The following is an 18,960-nucleotide window of genomic DNA, read 5'->3' as shown; positions in this document are numbered from 1 at the left end:
CTAGTTTACTTCCTGTGTTTGTGTGGTTTGCCAGATCTTATAGCTAGCTTGAAGTGACCAGTAAAACTTTTCTATAGGATTAATGAGATAACCAGCACATGAAATGTTCACATTGCAAAGTATTCCAGAGAAATACTGCCTACAGAGTGCCTATTGCAGAATAATTACACCACAGTATATGATAAGGATGTGACTCAGCCACTTGATAACACTCTGGAAAATGTCTGCCTGTGCTTTCATACACAAGGGCTTTTTGTAACAGGCTTTGATTACATTTTGCACTCTTACCACACAGCAGTATCAAGGCACAGAAAACTTGATTTTTATGCAGTAGAACTTCAGTCCTATCATTAAACTTAAGGCCATTACATAAAGTCATTTCATATAAAAAAAAATGCAAGATTTGTTTGTGGCCAGTAGTTCTACAGATTTTGTAAGAAAAAGCTGATGAGAGACAGGCAAATTTTGTTTCTCAGATGTTGATAAAATTTCATTTAACTGGTTCACAAGATAACTGGAATTTGGTTCTTTTGTCATCTTGCATACTTTATGATTGGTTAATAAACCAAAGTACAAACCAAAGTAAAAGAGAATTCTTCTGCTAATCAATTTAACAGTATGAAGTCATATACTTCTAATTATCAAATGTCAGATTGAAAAACCCACCAGTATGGGGCTCTTGGACAGTTCCTGTTCTAGGAGTGTGTGAAAGCCTGAAGCCCCTTGATCTCTGGATGAGAAAAGTGGCCCCTTCCGACAGTTTGAGCCATTTGTATCAGGAGGCACAAACAACATTCTAGGCCATATGCTCATCCTGGTCTCAGGTCAGCTGGGGAACCCAACCTGCATGGAAGTAGTGCTCCTAGCTCAAGTGAAGAACTTTCACTTACCATCAGCTGCTTCAAATCAGCTCTCTCAGCAGGATTTTTAATTAAACTAGGAAAACAAAGCGTTACACAAGTTATACTCTTAAAATAAAGATCAAGCTAGATTGTTAGTATACTGCTTTCATCCTGAGAAGATACCACTCTAGATAAAAGCATGAAGTAATGTAGTGCCACTCAAACAGAACTTGGTCTGTAAGCAATTCTCTTCTGTAGGTTTCATAGGTATAGTTTTAGGTATGAAAACCTGAGTTGCCCAATATTGTTCAGTGGGGGCAGGAGTGAGCATCTGGGACCAAGCTGGAGAGATCAAATTCCCATTTAAACTCAACATTCTCAGTGGCTTTATCCCTCGATTCTCTCTTACCCAACTCTTTTTCAAGCTCAGTATCAAGTATATGTTACTTTGTATTATGGCTCTTTCTTTGAGAAAGAAGTAATTCAGATCTGTAGCTTTAGAAAAAAAGACAACTCATTTTTCCCACATTAATGAACTACCTCCCTAAGCACTGAATATACTGGCTCAGTGCAGGTATCACTGAAACAATGTTGGAAAAGTAAACAAATGGGAGAATGACTGGTAAGATAAAAATGTTAGTTCAACAAACCATTAGGGAAGAGAAAAAGCATCTGGAGCCTAGAAGACTTCTGCACCATATGGAATGCTCACTACAGAATGCTGTGAAGGTTACCCATGAAAGTCCAGATCCTCTTACAGAAGCGTGTTGTATGATCAGTCCACAAAAGTACTGTGGTGTCTTCAATGCTGAGAAAGTACTAAATTAGAGTTGCACACAGAACCAGAGATCGTATCTTACAGAGGGGAACATCTCTTAGCTCTGGGGTTCTCTTTGGATGCATATGCTGTCAAGCTGGTCCCTGTAAAGTGAGCTTTAGGCACATTAAGAGAAAATACTTACCATTTGTTAACAAAATCTTGAAATTCAGAACCAAAAACACCGTTGGGCAATTTTGGAGGTGGCTTAAAACAAAAGAGAAGAATTGTTTAAAGCAGAAGAAATACATGAGGCTGTACAACCTACCCAGAGATCTCCCAGTTATACGTCTAATATCTGAGTAAAGGTACAAACACAAATAATGCAGCCCTAGCACTTCCCAAGCCTTCTTTCAAAGCTGAGCTCTGAAGAAAGTCTCAGGCCGACCTCTGTCTCCATGCATACGAACAGAGCATGTGCTGCCATATGATTTACAAAAGTAAAGATGCTCAGTTTATTACTGGATAATTTTGGTCATTACTTACTGATAGCTACTGGATTTTACACGTTTCCATAATAAATCAGACTAGTTTGTGTTTGTGTTTTTATTATTGTTTTTAAACACACATACCTCAATGGGGTTAACACAGCTCTGAGATGTGATTAAAGAAGGCTCAGAGCAGTCTACAGTGATTAGCATTGTGTTATTCTCCTTACTACTAATCCCTAGTTTGGGGAATGGAAGACACCCTGCATGGTATTATTTCCATAATCCTTTTGATCTGAATATTCAGTCCCAGGGAATGAATTTGTTCAGATTTAGAACTCAAAATGAGTTTTCAGGTACTATATAAACCTGCATATTATTGTCGTGTTTTGCAAGCATTTGCTCTAGGGTCAGCGTGAAGTTTTCATTCTTAAACCATGGGTCCTACAAGCACTTGCACTTCTGATTACTTGTAAGTGCAGACTTGAGATGCAGCCTGCAGTGGGTTACTGGTGTAAAGGCCTTGATACAGCAGCTGATGCTGAAGATCCCTTGCACTATGCCAGAGGTAGCAGAACATAATCTTGTCAAATTCTCAGATTTAGCGACCTCAGCTTAGAGTGACCTCCTCAGAGAAGCTACAAGATCATGACACCATAGTATCTTATGTAACCCGAAGCTAACACTATTCCAAGACTTAATGCCTTCACATTAAGCATTATGTAACGTACAAAATAAATTCGTACCGTGAGAAAACAGTGCATGCAGCCAAGGAGCAGAAGCAGTTATTAGTATCGTTCAGCAGCAGAAACGAGTAAGAGCTAGCCTTTGCAGACACTAACTGTGCTTTTTAGATAAGTGGCAGATGCATCATTTTATAATTTATTCACCTTGAATAACTGTTATCCAGCCGTTATATCTGATAGCTAACACATGCTTTTTTTTTTTTTTTGACAGACACAGGTAATGAACTCGTGAATAATGAATTTCCGTGGCATTTGCAAAAATACAGAAAACAGACCATCAATTCTGACGTACTACTCTCTTAACTAGCCTTGTAGCTTAGATATCTGAAAGACAGTCTTATGAATCAGCGTATTTTCTTTCAAGGTGTTATAAATAACAGTTTTGTATATGCTTGATAGTACTGTGTGCTATTAAATCTAACAGGTTGTGTGATCCAGGCTGGAAAACCCATAAAGCTACTTAACAAGGGTGTAAAAGAACAAGCTAAACCATCCCCAAGAATAATTTAAATTCAAGCTGACACAGAAGACAAGGACGTCTGTCATACTGCAGTAATAAAAGATCACAAGACCTGACATACCATAATCCTAACCCCACACCCACTCAAATTCTGGAACACTTTAAAAGTTTACAATTAAATTGGTACAAGTGCAAGTAATTGCTTACCTCATTGACGATGTAATCAAGGAGTTCAAAGATTGCCATTGGCGGCCTGCTGTCTGGTCCATAGGCTAAGAAGAAATTTTGGAAGCAGAAAAATACAGTGTTACTCTCCACCAGAGGCAGGGGTGCTTTAAAAAGCTAACAGTCATAGATTTAATTCTTCTATGGTGGACTTGCCAGGCACCCAGTAAACTTACAGAGAAGTGGAACAGCAACAAAGTAATGCTTTCATGCAAGGAGAAACTATTATTTTTGAGTTGATCCAAATCATTAACTTCACTTCCCAGTAGGGAGTCTTCCTATTGTACTTGGATCATACTGCATCTTAAAGAGATGAACCACATCAACAGAACACGTCTTAACGGTGTTCATGAACAGCCTGGTTATTAGCAAAAGCACATTTGGTCCTTGATTTTCAAGCTCAAATAGGAAGACTCATAGTAAGACTGAACCAGGTGCCCAACGCAATCCTGTTCTTCTGAAATTTTGAAGTCATGTTATGCAAATCAACACTAGGTAAGGAATTAAAAAAAAACATTCTAACAAATTGTATATCTTACCATTGGAAACCTCAACTTAGTTCCAAATGACTTTAAGATGCTGTAAAAGTACCTCAGTGGTACAGATGAAAAGCTACTTAGTAGGGGTTACACTGACACTTTTTTTTTTTTTTTATTGGTTTATAGCAAATATAAAAATATTTGCCTCACATCGGAACTTACAGCTCACTGGTCGACCAGGTGTTCTTTGCCTGGGTGAGGTCTCAGCGACTGGAGAATCTCCCTCCACTGGGCAGCCAAACATTAACTCGAGCTCCTTGGAGTCAGGAGGAGGAATCGGGTATCTGCCAATGGCCATTTCTACCAGTGACAACCCCATACTCCATATATCTGATTGCACAGAATAATGAGTTCCCTGTAGTCTTTCCGGCTAGGAAAACAAAGAAAGAAAGAAAGGGGACACAGTAAAATACCATAACAAAAAGAAAAAATTAAAAATTGCATTCTGCTATAGTATGGATAAAGTGAGAGATGAAGCCCCAACTTACTGGTGTGGCATGTGCCAACAAGCAAGGTACCTTTATTTAAATCTCAGCTAAAGTTCCAGAATCTTCAGAAACTTTGTATACAACCATTACAAATAAACCTGGGACTTAAAAACCATGCCATTATGTTGCTGCTTTATTCCTTTAAGATAGTATCTCAATGTTGCAATTATTAATAGTGATGGAATAATTAAAGAACAAGGAAACAGAACTAGTATTGGTAACTAAACATTCACCTTGCTTCCCTGAGAAGGCCTGCTTGGTCTTATGCTTTGAGAAAAAGAGGGAAGGTGATTTTATGGAATCTACGTGGGCCTCTGGTGCTCTAGCAATAATCCTGTGGTTTGTGACACTTCTCAGCTGATACCATTCTCATAGGTCCCTACAGCAGAAATGCATTTATGCAAGGCACGCATACTTCAGTTTTAGATCCATATTCAAATAATTTCTAAATAAACTGCTGACATCTATAATCCACTGAAATAAAGAAACATAACACTGAAGTTGAATGACAAAGTCTTATGCAGTGCACAGACTTTTCCTAGAGGTATAATGACTGGAACAGATTATATATATATATAAAGACAGGAAGATAGATGCCTGTTGCGTTAGTTAAACCACCTGCAACTTATGAGCTGACCGCCACCAATGTAACAGGCTTAAGTTTTTCTAAGGAAAAAAACAAAACTTGAGTGGGATGAACAAAAGCAAATTCAGGAGAGGTTATATATGCACACTAATATAACTGTTACGAAAGTGTATGCAGGTAAGACAACAGATTCAGCTAAAAATAGATTGTGCATTGTTTTTACGTGACTTAGACATTGGAAAGAGACTTAGCAATGCTTTTTTGGCCATCAGTTGAGTTATGATGGAAACCATACATGAATACCCCAATCATATCGCTCCAGAGAGTCTCAGTTCTCCTCAGTGTAATCATCTCCTATTTCCTACCTAGAGAACTAAAGTAAGATTAATCCTAAACTAACTCCTCTTGCCTAGTTTTTGTACTTATTCTATCAGTACTCTTAGATGCTAAAGGTATTTTCTTCAGCGTTTAGTATATTGATCTACATCATCCTTTGATCTGTTTTTACTGAGACTCCTCAAAGAAAATAATCCAGTGTCCCACCTCAGCAAGGTTTTAAGTATTTGGGTAAACTACATGATTGCTAGGCAATTGATAAAGATGCCCAGACAGGAGGATACATACATTTTCATAAAATTTCTAGTGCTGCACAAAACATTTAAGATCTAGAAAATATATTTCAGTTAAGTAATTTTGATTATATACACCTTCGTATAGTAGAACATGATGTTCTTTGGCATGTAACAATTCTCTAGCTATCATTGGAAAATGAATGCTAAGGGAGAAAGATATTGCAGGAAAAGGTACTTCAGAGACTATTGGAAGAATAATATCACCGACACAGCTTGGTCTGTGACATATGGTGACAGAGCACAAAGCTGAATCTGTTTTAGAAAAAAAAAAAACTGATGAAAACTGAAGGCAGGCAGCACTCTGCTCTCACTCTTTCTACTAGAAGAAAAAGGGAAAGCCAGTACTACGCTGAAGGTTTACAAGAGATGGACTTTTTTTGTGCACTATTAGCAATAGTCCCTAAGTGTATGTGGGAACATAAGCCACAGTTATTTCAAGTATGTTACCCATATTAAACGACAAAAAAAGAAAAGACTGTCTTTGATGTTGAAAAGCAGGTCCCACGCTGAGCAGAAGCAGCATTATTATGCTTTTTTCCTTTGAGTTTAAGCCCACACAGTTTCAATCCTACAGCAGGATCTCCGCACACTCTGGTTTTATGAAGTAATTGGCGTTATGCTGAACAGGTGAGTACATTAGAATGAGAGATCTGTTATTTCCATTAGCACTGAATTCACATAATGCAAAGAGCTCCTCTGAAATGCAAGTTTCAAGGTACTGCTCCTGAACAGGAACAAAGACCTGTGTAAGTAGTCCCAGATTAGCTGCCATGGCCTTGTCCACACCAGCCACTCCCATACTTTTCCCTGCTGCTAGAGCCAGATTGGGTTCCCAGGAACAGTCACAACAGAACCCCTAATGAGGCAGCAGCTTGCCTAAGTGACTGTAGCTAAATGCTGGAGTGGAAAGAACTGGATTTAATAAGAGCAGGATATAAATACTGTTTTTCCAGAGATGTATGCACACAAAACCTAAACACATTAACCAATTGGATTCTGCAATGTGGATGTGATTGCATCTCTTCAGTAGTGTTATGAAAATATTCCTGTTGCAAGAAAAGCCAAGCAACATGTTCTTCCTCCCCCCCGCCCCCAATCTGATACGATACTGGCATATGCTGGGAATGCAGGAAGTGAAATAAAAACTATGAACGTAGCAGAGGTAACAGCAACAGTTGGTTTCTTGTTTGATTACTGGAATCGTGATAACTCTACCATAATGTATAGTAAACTCAAAGCTGTAAAATCTGTACTTACAGACATGTAGGAGCGTGTGCCAACAAACGAGTTTGCCATAGAATCTATCAGTTGTCCACTGACACCAAAATCACAAAGCTTGATTTCACCTCTAGAGTTTACCAAAATGTTAGATGGTTTAACATCTGGAAAAAAATGAATGGATGATTTATAACTATAATAGATAAAATGGGAAATTTGACAATGAAAGTAACATGAGAGGTGAGAATTATCATGTGTCTCCCTTTGTCCCCCTTCTAACTATCCCATAACTCCTATCCCTTCTCTGGGAATACTCAGAGAAGAGACCTGGTTCCCTACCCAGACCCAATTTGTGGGCTCTCTTTAAATATACGTAAGTGTAAATAAACTTCTTAAAACACAAGTGCAAAAAGACTGTTGGTTTTAAGTTTGGATTTTACCCACCTTCTTGGCTTTCAAGTACTATGTTTGTGCATCTACAGCTTCCTTGCAACAACTAATATTTGGCATATGTTGACATACCAACCTAACTACTCATTAGTGATGTTCTTCTGCCTAGAAATAATCAAGAAACCCTATAAAAATTTTTAAACAAAATTCATTGAACTTCAGTAGCTACTCCATAACCCCTGACTTAAACTTTGGGTGCATATAAACAAAAAAAATGGTTTTGCTATAGGATGTTTTAAAACACTCCTGAAAAAATAAGCTAGCCTATTATTGCAGTGCTACACTTAAAATACCTGGAGATTGTTTACCTGTGACAGAACCCCTTTGTGATTTTAAATCCATCACTACCTAAATGGAAACTTAATGAGGGCCAATGGTAACTATGCAACTAATAACAGCTATTTGTGAACGCAAAGGTACTCAGAACAGTTTAGCATTTCTTTGCTAGGTGTAAGAAGTGCTTTTTTTTTTTTTTTTGCCTAAATATATCTTGCAGCTTTTCTGGTCTTTACCAGTGCATTATCCACAGAAGTAATCAGTAGCTCACAATTGCAAAGCTACAGGTCAATAATAAAAGAGGGCACTATAAGTTGTTTTTGACGGAAGCAATCAGCTCATGGTATGAGAATTTCACTTTAGTCTCTGCTATTCAAGAGCAGATCCAGAAGTCTGGAGCCTATAGTCTATTTTCATTTGCTTTTCCACTTTTAGACACAAATAAACTCCAGGTAGCTTTCATTTTGGTGACTGCAAAACTGACCTCTGTTTGTGATGTCAACAGGATGTCACTGGAAAGATGGTACTAACGTGACTCCTCCTCACTAGGAAGAGATCCCCATGCAGGAGGTTATGCCTCACTGAACAAGATCCAGCAAGATCGGAAACGGAGACAAAATATTTTGTTTAATCCCCCCAGCCCACTTTCAAAGGACAAACCGAAGCTTTAATAAATAAATTATTTACTTTTGTAAACTGTGGCTACATTTTCTGGCTCCTGAAATCACCTTTCTAATACAGGAAACAAACTGTCCAGGCACACTGGAAACAAGGGTTTGTGCTGATCTTGCACATGAGTTCCTCTAGGCTCTGCTCTAGCACGGGGAGCCTACAGCTCATCCACTTCACTTGGAGCAAGCAACGGCTCACAGGAAGCCCACACAGTGATCTAGAACTACCCCCTGGCCTCAACACACCAGATTCATGTCTGCATACACCTTCCTTCTCCTGGAAGAAAAAAAAACAAAAAAAAAAAAAAAAAAGAAAAACTACCTGGCAAGAACAGTTGGGATACATGAAAGATGGGCATGTATTTTGTGTGTACTCCTTTTAATTCCACATCCCTGGGAAAGTAACTAGTTTATCAACACTGCTCAGTACACTTTCCTCCCGTACAAGTACCAAAGGCACTGGGCAGGCTGTGGGGCCGTTTACCAGGTAGGAACCACAATGTCAGACACTGGTTAATGGAGCAGGGAGCTCTCGTACAGGCACAGGACTTCAGCATAGGGAGGGACTTTAGAAGCCCTTTGGACCTACAGCTCTACCTTCTGCAAGTTCTACCTTCTTTATGCAAGTTTTGACCATTTGTAGAGACCTCACCACAAGCACACTTCTCAATGAAAAGGAAAAGTCTACTCTAGGAGCTTGTCCTGTTTAAAATTTCATTAGGGGAAAAAAAACAAAACCGGTTTTGTTGGTGCAGAGAAGCAGGCAGCAGAAATACAATACTCCCAGCTACACAGGAATCTTCACCTAAAGTTCTGTGTAAAAGCAAAGCAGAAAAAAGTGTTTGCAAAATACACAGAAAGCACTGCAGAGCCTGGACAACTTCTACAGGCCATGATTATGTTTGGACTGCACACCTATGTACCTCTGCTAGTTTGATTCAGAACACGGAGACGTCCCCACTTACCTCTGCAGCTCATGAATATTTCACGTTCATAACTAAAGGGCAAGATCCCATCAGCATTCCACTGCCAATGAACCAAACGACGCTCTGGAAGTTTCACATTCTAGAAACCACCCGGTCTTTTGAAGACTTATCTTTTACCTTCAATGTTTGTCTAGCTTATAATCACATACTGCAACTTTCTTACAATAGCACAGCAAACCATGACTGCTCACTGACTTTTATATCAAGTCTGCCTCTCCCTGAGCATTTCAATTCTTCTCTCAAGGCCCCCAGTGTGATCAGAAAGTGCTGTTAGGAACGCTGCTGTCTTTCCACTCTAAACGCAGCTTGCTATGCTATTTTAACTCCAGAGTGCCTAAGCTCTTAAGCAGTTTCTCTGGAAACCAAAATAAAGCAAAATGAAACAGGAACACCAAGGCATCCTTCACAATGTACACTTAACTTGCAAGAAAAAGACAAGTCTCAAAAGGAAGATCAAATGTGCTACAGAAGCAAGGTATCTAAGTTCTAAACATGAAAGGACATTGCTTGCATCACTCCAGACTGTCCAGAAACAGAGCTGGGCAATTCTAGGGACACCCTTAGCCAGTCCAGATGCACAGATACATGACACTGAAGAGGGAGCTAGCTAATAAAAAAAGGCTTCTGAGTTTATAGGATGTCAAGTACTGTCTGTAAGAAGTATGCCTCCCCTGCCTGAGCCTTGGTCTCCCTCACAGGAAGAAAGTCAGTTCATTCCAAAAGAACGAAGGCTCAGAACATGATCATAGCAACATCAGGCAAGAGTATTTTATTTTGTATGTGGCAGTTGGGTAGCTGCACTTGAGTGTATTTACCTTGCAGTGCATTATTGGTATCTTCCAAGCACCCAAATATTTAAAAGAAAGTTCATCCCTGTTTGCCACAAGTTCAGCAGTACAAGTGTCCTCTGGATATTCAGAGAAACACAGCCCAGAGCTCCAAGACAGAGGAGTGACATCATGGACATTAAAGTCAAAAAAAAAAAAAAAAAAAAGATGACTTAGCAAACTACAAGGTCAATGTATATCAGACATAACCAGGAGCTTCTTACCATCTTTTCCCCATTATGATTTCTGTTTTTAAGTAAATTCCCAGGACTGGATCTTGGGAGAATGACCTAGGAACCAGCGCACTGGAACAGCCCCTTGGCAGCACCCTGCTGTGCTGCACCTCCTGCCCTGAAGCTGCTGGCTACAGCTGGAGCTCAGAAATCTCAGAGCACTTCTGATGCAGGAGATTTTTCCAGAGGAAATTACACCCCTGACTGTGTTCACGAAGAACTAAACTTACCTTCTGATTAATTTATAGTATTTTTATTCACCCAGAGGAAAAAAAAAAGAAAAAAGTTTGTATTAAAAACCTACTATAACATACCTTGCAATTAGGGAGAGGACATTTCTTTCCTTGTCATTTGGTGCCTTCTGGTATTAACCAAAGGTAAACAGGAGCACAGAAGTCACATTTTCTGTACCATTTTTTGTATCATTCACCGTTACAAATACATTCAACTGAACAGGAACTAGTATGAGGATATCTACTACAGTCACGCTCCTTGCCCCCTTCCTTTTCTGTGCCGGTTTTGTATCCCCCAGTTTGTTTCTCAGAAGCTTTGCGATTTCTGTCATGGCTTTTCAGAGAACCAAAACAAAGCATGATAGTCCAGATGAGCTAACCGTCTATAAAAAGATTTTTCCATTCCTTCCTTAATAACCCCTAATGACTTCTTCCTTGAGCTGTCTGCAATGACATGTGAATACTTTTCCTCAGAGGTCACAGCTAGTTCAGGACTCGTCTGTGGCGTGTGAGCACTAAGCTGAATCTCATGATGAGTAGCAACCACATCCCATTGGGTTTTTGCTGTCCTTTCTGGTTGTCACTACTTCTTAATCCAAGCAAATGTATCACTTACCAGTTCTGCCAATTTATTTTTTATTCCTTTCTTTCAGCTCAACATTATTTGGCAGTCTTGCATTCCATAAACTCTTTACCCTGAAATACTCTGGTTGGTTTTCCCCCTGTGGTGACACTGGCAAAATCCCCTTTGTGCTAGCCACCTCTTACTGCTGTCAACCACACCGATACACAGAAATCTGACATCATAGACGCAGAAGTCTATACAATACAACAAAAGCAGTGAACATTTGATTTATAGAATATATATTCATGGGTGAGACTAATCAGGAAACCAAAGAAGAAGCAAGATGTCTACAAGTTTCAAAGGAGGGATTCTACACACAAATGATTCCTTACACTCCCCAAAATCTTATTTTATAGTCTTAAATACTACCAGAAACATGTAACTGCATGCTTATTTGCCGGCTAGCTAACAGCTGTTACCTATGTAGAATAGTTTATTTTGAAGATGGAAGCTCACATTTCACATCTTACTGTTAAAAACCATTTTGTACTATCATCTACCTCTGCTCTTTCTGGAATGCTCAGCGGCCAGGTCGTTACAAACCACTGCTGACATTGCAGCGTCACACACATAAAATGAATTAATGGAATTAATTCCTCCCTGAAAATGAGGTATCCCAAATCTCGCTCATGCTTGATTTAAGAACAAGATTTTTTTGGCCTTTTTTCGCTACTTGCTTGTGTTTAGCGAGGATGTCTATTTTCAGGTCTCCCACTCTCACAACAAATACAACAAACCTTACTAAACCAAGCCCACCAGCTGCACATATTTTTCCCCGGGAACAGGATGAGTTCTAACAAACTGTACGTGCCAGATGCTGGTCACGCCATGTCAGTGCAGTATTAGATAATCACAGAGGGCCAAATATAGAGGCTAAAGAAAATAAAACAAATCTCCAACAATTACAACTGTGTCACCAAAATAATGCTGACCCACTTACACCAGAACTGTGCACTACTTATTTCAGCTAGGATTCTAGGAGGCACTCTGGAAAAATTAATTCTGCCAGAAAAACCTTCACCTGCACTAGAAGGGTTTTCCCAGGTGAATATTTTGATATCCTTATAGCACAGACTGGGCTTCAGCTTAGCTTCAGTAGGTAGCCCCCTTGAACCAGGGCCATATGGTACCAAGAATTCTTAAATAAGAAATTAATAAAAAAGCCTAAGTAAAATGGCAATGTAAGATTTTTTTATTTTATTTTTTTTTAAAGGTCAAGCTTCTAAGGTATCAAATAGCAGAGACATCAGTACATTTACAGTGGTATTGGGCTTTGAAGCCAAATTTAGCATTTAAAGAGGCATTATCTAAGCACGTTCTGACAACACTAACCCCTACTGACACTATTTCAGTCTATATATTTTTAATGCCTGCCATTTTTTCACACGCCAGCACCCGTTAACCAGGGGGTACCACACAGCAGCCCAGCCCACACTCAGCTGAGCAAGCAGCCAGCCTGCAGGACTTCGCAGTGCGGGGCAGACCTTGCTCCTAAGCCTGATGTGCAGAAAAATGAACCAAGGTCTCCTCAGCCACAAAAGCTGTGACAGCTCAAGCCCATGTGCCAGTTTACACGAGGCTCATCTTACATGGGGAGCCTACAAATAACACACACACAGGGCACACTGCTGGACAGGACCGATGATAGGAACCGGAGAGCTTGTACGCAGCAGCTTACACTGCCAGGCACGGGCAATCCAGGAACATTGGAAGCAGCATAAGAGAGGAACTTGTTTGTCCACATACTCAAAGAGTAACCTCTAATGCAGCCACTGCTGTGAGGTTTCACTGTGCTTAAAATCAGATTGGCTGCGTTTTGGACGTCAGATTTACAGATTGCAGAACTGTTAAGAACTGCTGTTTCAACAGCCAGCTGAACAAGAGCAACCTAAAAAATCCCTCAAGCAACCAACAAACAAACCACTGCTGTACCTGAACTGAAAACTACAAGATGCAACGTTCACTCTTCCAGTGTGCCCTAAAATAAGATGATCTTTCCCAGCAGTCTCCCTGAAACAAAGAACTGAGACAAATAACTGTGCAATTACCATCAGAAATATCTAGTCCACCTCATCCAGCTCGTTTTTCCAGTAGAAAGCTATATCTGATTTGTTGTTTTTTTTTTAAATCCAACATTAATGTGTAATAAACACAGTCTATACTTCACATGCAAGGTGATCCACAATAGATTGCATAAACTGGGACTGCTAATTACTCTTTTTGGTCTGGCCAAACTCAGTGTCTGATGAAGACACGATCTGAAGACTGGTCTCATATGGCACCAGACCCACTGAACGCATGGCATGGTTTATACACAAGGCACAACTGCTGTTATTGAACAGTGCCATTCAAAGAAAAATATGAAGTGTTCCATCTCCAGTCTTCAATTTGAATTTATGCCAACAATAATGGTTTATAATCCATGCTTCAAATAGCAAAAATTGCAGAGCAATGACAGCCATAGTAAAAGATAAAAGTCTGCCTTACACTACTCAAGAAAAATCCTCTGAACCAAAATCAGACTGAACCACAAAGAACATATAAAGGAAAAAAGTACATATTTTAACTTGAATAAAAAAAAAAAAAAAAAGAAAACTTGCAATGCAAAATTTTATCTCACCTCTGTGCATTATTTTATGCTTTTCTCTCAGATACGTGAGTCCTTTTATTACCTAAAGACAAACAAAATAAATTTTCAGTTTATGAAAAGATAATTGCATGTTTTTTCTTGTACAAGAATTCCAACTGAATACAACATAACCGAAATACCAAAATGTAAACATTGCAAAAGAATATTTTGTTTAAATTTATACCTCCAGCTCACACTAAAGACCAGAATCAGCTGCAGCCTTATTGGAAGTTTTTCATATGCAGCTTGTTGCACAATAGATATGAGAAGCATAACATCCACTTTTTTTTTTTTATATGAAATGTTGCCTCTGTTCTTATCCAGAAGCATCATCTGATACAAAGGCAGAAAAATCAAAGCTAACACAATAGAATGTGTTACTTGTTCCAGTACCCCGAGCTACCAAATAATAACACGTATAAAGACTGCCTTCTTGAAAGGAAGCAACATGCTTTGAAACCCAGTAAAATTTCTCTCCCACATCCTCCAATCCTGGAGCGGCTGCTTCCTGAATCTGGCATTACCGTGCTGAGACACACATCTACCCACCTACAGCCTTGGAGAGCTACAAAGACACTTACCGCAATGCTAACTTTGCCCAGTATCTGCTCTGGAATTCTTCCAGCCTTTTTCAGTACTTGATCCAAGGAGCCGCCGTCCTAATAATAAATGTTTGAATACTCAAGCTTCAGTCAAATTTCTCTAAAACACGTCAAACAGAATTTCATTCTAAAGCCTAAATTTGGTGAGAAATGTTGCTTTTCACATGTGATTTGATATTGTTATGGTGCACATCTGAAAAAACAAATCATTCCTCAGCAGGAATTAGTCAGTTTTATGCTTTTTTTTTTTTTTTTTTTTTTTTTTTTTAGAAAAAACAAATATTTGTCCAGTAATAACATCCACTCAAACATTTCTCACAGTGATCTTCCAAGCTAGTATTTCCATGGTTTGACTCCTGCTAAGGAAGTGCTGAACACAACGAGCTGTTGACCAAGCATTAGGAGTTTTATTCCTGAAAGTCTGTAACTTTCAGTCCAATACATTAACATGCTCTTCTTTCTTTTCACACCCATCACATGCTATTCTTTTCCCTCCAAAGATAGAATGAGGAGGGCTGAAGAAGCATACATTTTATGATACTGATCCCAAGGATAAAAATAATTTATGATGCTGGAAAATGCAGAGCTGCTTCACGAATATAATATGTGCTTGCAGCACCCCATGATCACAATTAATCTCGCAGTCCTGTCCACCTCATTCCTGGACTAGATCCTACACAGAAAACTGGCCTCTTAGTCCTGCGTATCTGGAGTGACTGTCAGCTTCCAGAGGTAGGGGGTTGATTTGACACAGCTCTCAAAGCATCAAAATACTGTGAAGCCCTTAATTTTTTATTTTTATTTTTTGTAAGTAATGGTCTTACTAATTTTACTAAGTAAAATAAATTGAATGCATGCCCTGACACCCCCAGCAAAGTCAGATACATTCCACTGTTGCTAAGGGCTTCTGAGAAGGAAAACCATAAAAAAATATATATACATGTTTTAAGTAACTGATGCAATAATAGGCACGCGCTTAAGATCTAGATTCTGTAAAATAGACACTATACAAAGAAACTAGGAAGTTATTTCTCAAGTTAAAAAACAGTACCGTGTTGTCCAGATAGTCATTTGGTAGCTCCCAGTAACTATGACAAAAATCCAACTTGCAAAAAAGCGATTTCCTCCTGCCTTATCTGTCGGAAGTTTTCATCATTTTCACTACTCATATATGCAGTGCAAAAACTAGACTACATCAAGTTTATTACTTGAGGACAAACATCTAAAATTCTTATGAGAAGTGATGTATATTAAAAACTTATTTATCATGCCTTTTTGGGAAAAAACACCAAACTTGATTAAAAACACACTACCAAAAATATTTTGTGTATATATACATGAAATGTTTTTCCTATAAACTGGCCACATTTCTGGACAGCTATTGCTTCTGAGACACTTGTATATTAGCAAAGATCTCATACAGAAAAAAAAACTTTTTTCCCCTACGGACTAACTTCAATCGTGAAAGGTGTTGAACACAATTCACTTGTCTAATGTGCGGGCTGCAGCCTTCAGCATCTTTCAGGAGCAGACTCCAGACTTTCTGCATGTTAAACACTTGATGCTACGCAAAGTTATGCACTGATTTTGAATTTATTACCTAAAAATATCCCTCAAATCTTCAACTTCCATGCCTCTTCCACCAACAGCTCTTTGTATTTATATGTATGTTTTGCTAGAAGCCTAAATTTTGTCTGATGCTAACTGACAGAAAGGTACATACAGAAAAGACAACGGAGTCTCATCTAATCTCCTACCCAAAAGGAGAACAATAGATTACACCTAAAGATCTACATTACGCCAACAGCTTAATCACTTAATTAAGACTGTAAATTAAACAATCCACTAGCTATTTCTTATCTCCTTAATCAAGTGTTCTTTTTGTAAAATCTGGTATCCAGTCTGTCTAGATTCAGCACTGAAGTAATAGATTTCATACCACCTTCTCTTAAATTGAAGAGATGTCTACTGTCAGCTATATAATTCCCTGTTTAGGAACTTGCAAACCCCAATTGCTTCTGTTTTTTTTTTTTTTTTCTTTTGTATATAAATTGAGATTCTTTAGACATTGTATTTACACATGTAATTATATATCACTGCCATCTGTCTTTTAGAAACGACAGATGTGCACTTCTGTGGCATTTAACAATGTATTCCTAAACAATGCCCAGACAGTCATTTTTAACATCTATTTTCGTCTCATTTTTCATGACTGTTTTCAATTTTGACGAACTAACTTCTGTATAATTCCCAATAGTCATTTGTATTTTAGGAGTATGCACACTTTCTATTCAGCTTGCACATGTTTAAAAACTGGATCATGATCACTTGTTCCTAGGCAACCATCAATTTGTTCTAAAAATTTCCATAAGAGAAGACCAGAGAAGCATTAAAACTTTCTCAAGAAAATAAGGTTTCTCTCCAAAGAAAGAATTTTGTCAAGTGAAAAAAATAGTCTTAGATTTATTGTATTGCATGTTGTTAAAAACTTCCTCTACTAAGCAAGTGAGGAAAAAGATTCACTGACCTTTAATTACAGAAAATTTACTTTTAGTGTTTGGCTCCATATGGTAATAGAAAGGCAAACAGATGTCAAGAAGAATGTGTACTTTTCTATTAAAATGAAACACAGTTAAAAATATTTTTGGTATTAAGAAAGTTGTTGAAGTTCCTTCTAGGTTTGTTCACTGCCTGTGCAGTAATCTTTATGCCTGCAATTCTGTAAAGTTTGAAAGGAGACAAAATATAGATCTGTCTAAATCACAATAAATTACATTCTCATTATCATAGCTAATGAGGGCCACACAGCTGTCATACCAATCAGTCAGTGTGGTCTGATCCACGTGCTCTTAGTACTGCATAAAAACAAGAACGAACCAGAACAAGTGAATAGCAAGATCAGGTGAATATTTTAAAATAAATTAAGCATCATGGATATAGAAGAAATCAGGAATCTGAAACAGTTTCAGATTCCTTATTCACACAGAGAAGTCCACATTGCTAACTTAAGTCCCGGTGATGGCCAGGTTTTGCATTAATGATCCGTTAGTAACTTCAATTAGGAGATTTGAACGCACTTACCATATGTTCCATGCAAATGCTGATTTCTCCATCACTGTAAAAAGCTCCATAAAAGCCCACAATGTATGGAGAGTTGCACTCATGTAGAACTTGTAGCTCACGAATGATCTGGTTGCGAATAGCTGGCTTGATCTCTAGATGAATTAACTGTAAAATAAACCATTTTTATTATTTTCCTAGGGGAACAGGACCTTGCAGAAGGAACAGGTTGTTCAGAAGTTGGGCACTCTCCACCTTCAGAGTTTCAAACCCCTCTGGATAAGGCCCTGAGCAGCTCTGCTCTTGCAGCTGACTCTGCTTTGAGCCGGAGGTGACTACACAACCTCGTGGAGCCCCTTCCAATTACAACTATTCTATAACTTAATTGTAAAATAATTCCTTCTTATTGTCTTAGTAGCAAAGGGAAGGGCAAAACACTATAATACAGCATGAGGAGGGCAAAACATCAGTACTTACGAAAGATGCTAGATTTAGGAGAAAAAGTGAAGTAGAATCTATCCCTAAAATAGACCCATTTATTATATAAACCAACAGATGTTCTTTGTTATTACTCAAGTAAGTCATCTCCACACCGTTTCTGAGCCAGACAATCGACAAACCCCTTTAAAAATTTCTCATTAAAAACAGCCAAATTCCTATTTTAGTTAAACTTGTTAATGAGTAACAGCTGTTAACCTATTAAAGCTACTGTCAATGTAAGTAACAGACACTAACCTTTTCAGTTTAATGACAGATCAGTAACAAAATCTCATAGCATCGCAAAAATGTTACAAGGAAGTCCAGACAGTGATGCAGTAAGTTTATCAATGGGATACTATTTTCATACATAAACTTTTAAGGGGATAGATTTTCATATCTAAAAGCTACAGCAGTAATATCAACATTCCAAGTCCTAGATATTTTTGCCTTCAACAGAAAATTTTACCAGAAGAAACTCTGAAGCAAAATCCGTTACAAAACAGAGAAGAATGTACAATTCCCCAATGTGAGAGGGAAAACAAAAATTCATCTTATCAAAATTTCAAGTTCTGATTATGACAGGAAGTCAATACATGAAAAAATTGCAGTTCAAACATCTCAGTTGCATCAAATATTAACGAATTGGGGTAAAAATTCCTGTTAAACTTGCAGTACATGAAAAATAAAGTAAATTGATTTAGTTCAAATAAGCCTCAGCAACTTGTATGTTTCATAATTCTCACTCCCTTGAAAGTTGGCACTTTTCAACACCTTTCCCCAAACTGTTGCTATACTGAGCATGGTTATTAAAGTCAGCATGTGCATGTTCTCCTCTATTTTGTTGAAGATGACAGCGCACACTTCTTCAAAGGCTTTCAGTGATTTCTTCAGCTCCTCAGTTGAAAAA

The 18,960-nt window shown here is 38.4% G+C and overlaps 1 protein-coding gene across 2 annotated transcripts in view; it reads right to left on the bottom strand.

Annotated features, from left to right (window-relative positions):
* Positions 1-18,960, bottom strand: part of MAP2K1 (mitogen-activated protein kinase kinase 1) — a 36,680-nt gene that overhangs the window by 1,018 nt on the left and 16,702 nt on the right. For both annotated transcript variants that reach the window (XM_084293231.1, XM_084293232.1), the window contains exons 3-10: positions 17,595-17,741; positions 14,493-14,570; positions 13,903-13,954; positions 7,021-7,145; positions 4,220-4,427; positions 3,501-3,565; positions 1,805-1,866; positions 891-936 (exon numbers count right to left, since the gene is read on the bottom strand). In XM_084293231.1, the coding sequence (XP_084149357.1) occupies positions 891-936; positions 1,805-1,866; positions 3,501-3,565; positions 4,220-4,427; positions 7,021-7,145; positions 13,903-13,954; positions 14,493-14,570; positions 17,595-17,741 (783 nt within the window). The remainder of the gene's footprint in view (positions 1-890; positions 937-1,804; positions 1,867-3,500; positions 3,566-4,219; positions 4,428-7,020; positions 7,146-13,902; positions 13,955-14,492; positions 14,571-17,594; positions 17,742-18,960) is intronic.

Source organism: Netta rufina (assembly GCF_964035555.1).
Source record: "Netta rufina genome assembly, chromosome: 11".
Classification (NCBI taxonomy): Eukaryota; Metazoa; Chordata; class Aves; order Anseriformes; family Anatidae; genus Netta; species Netta rufina.
This window is presented reverse-complemented; position numbering and strand designations above follow the sequence as displayed.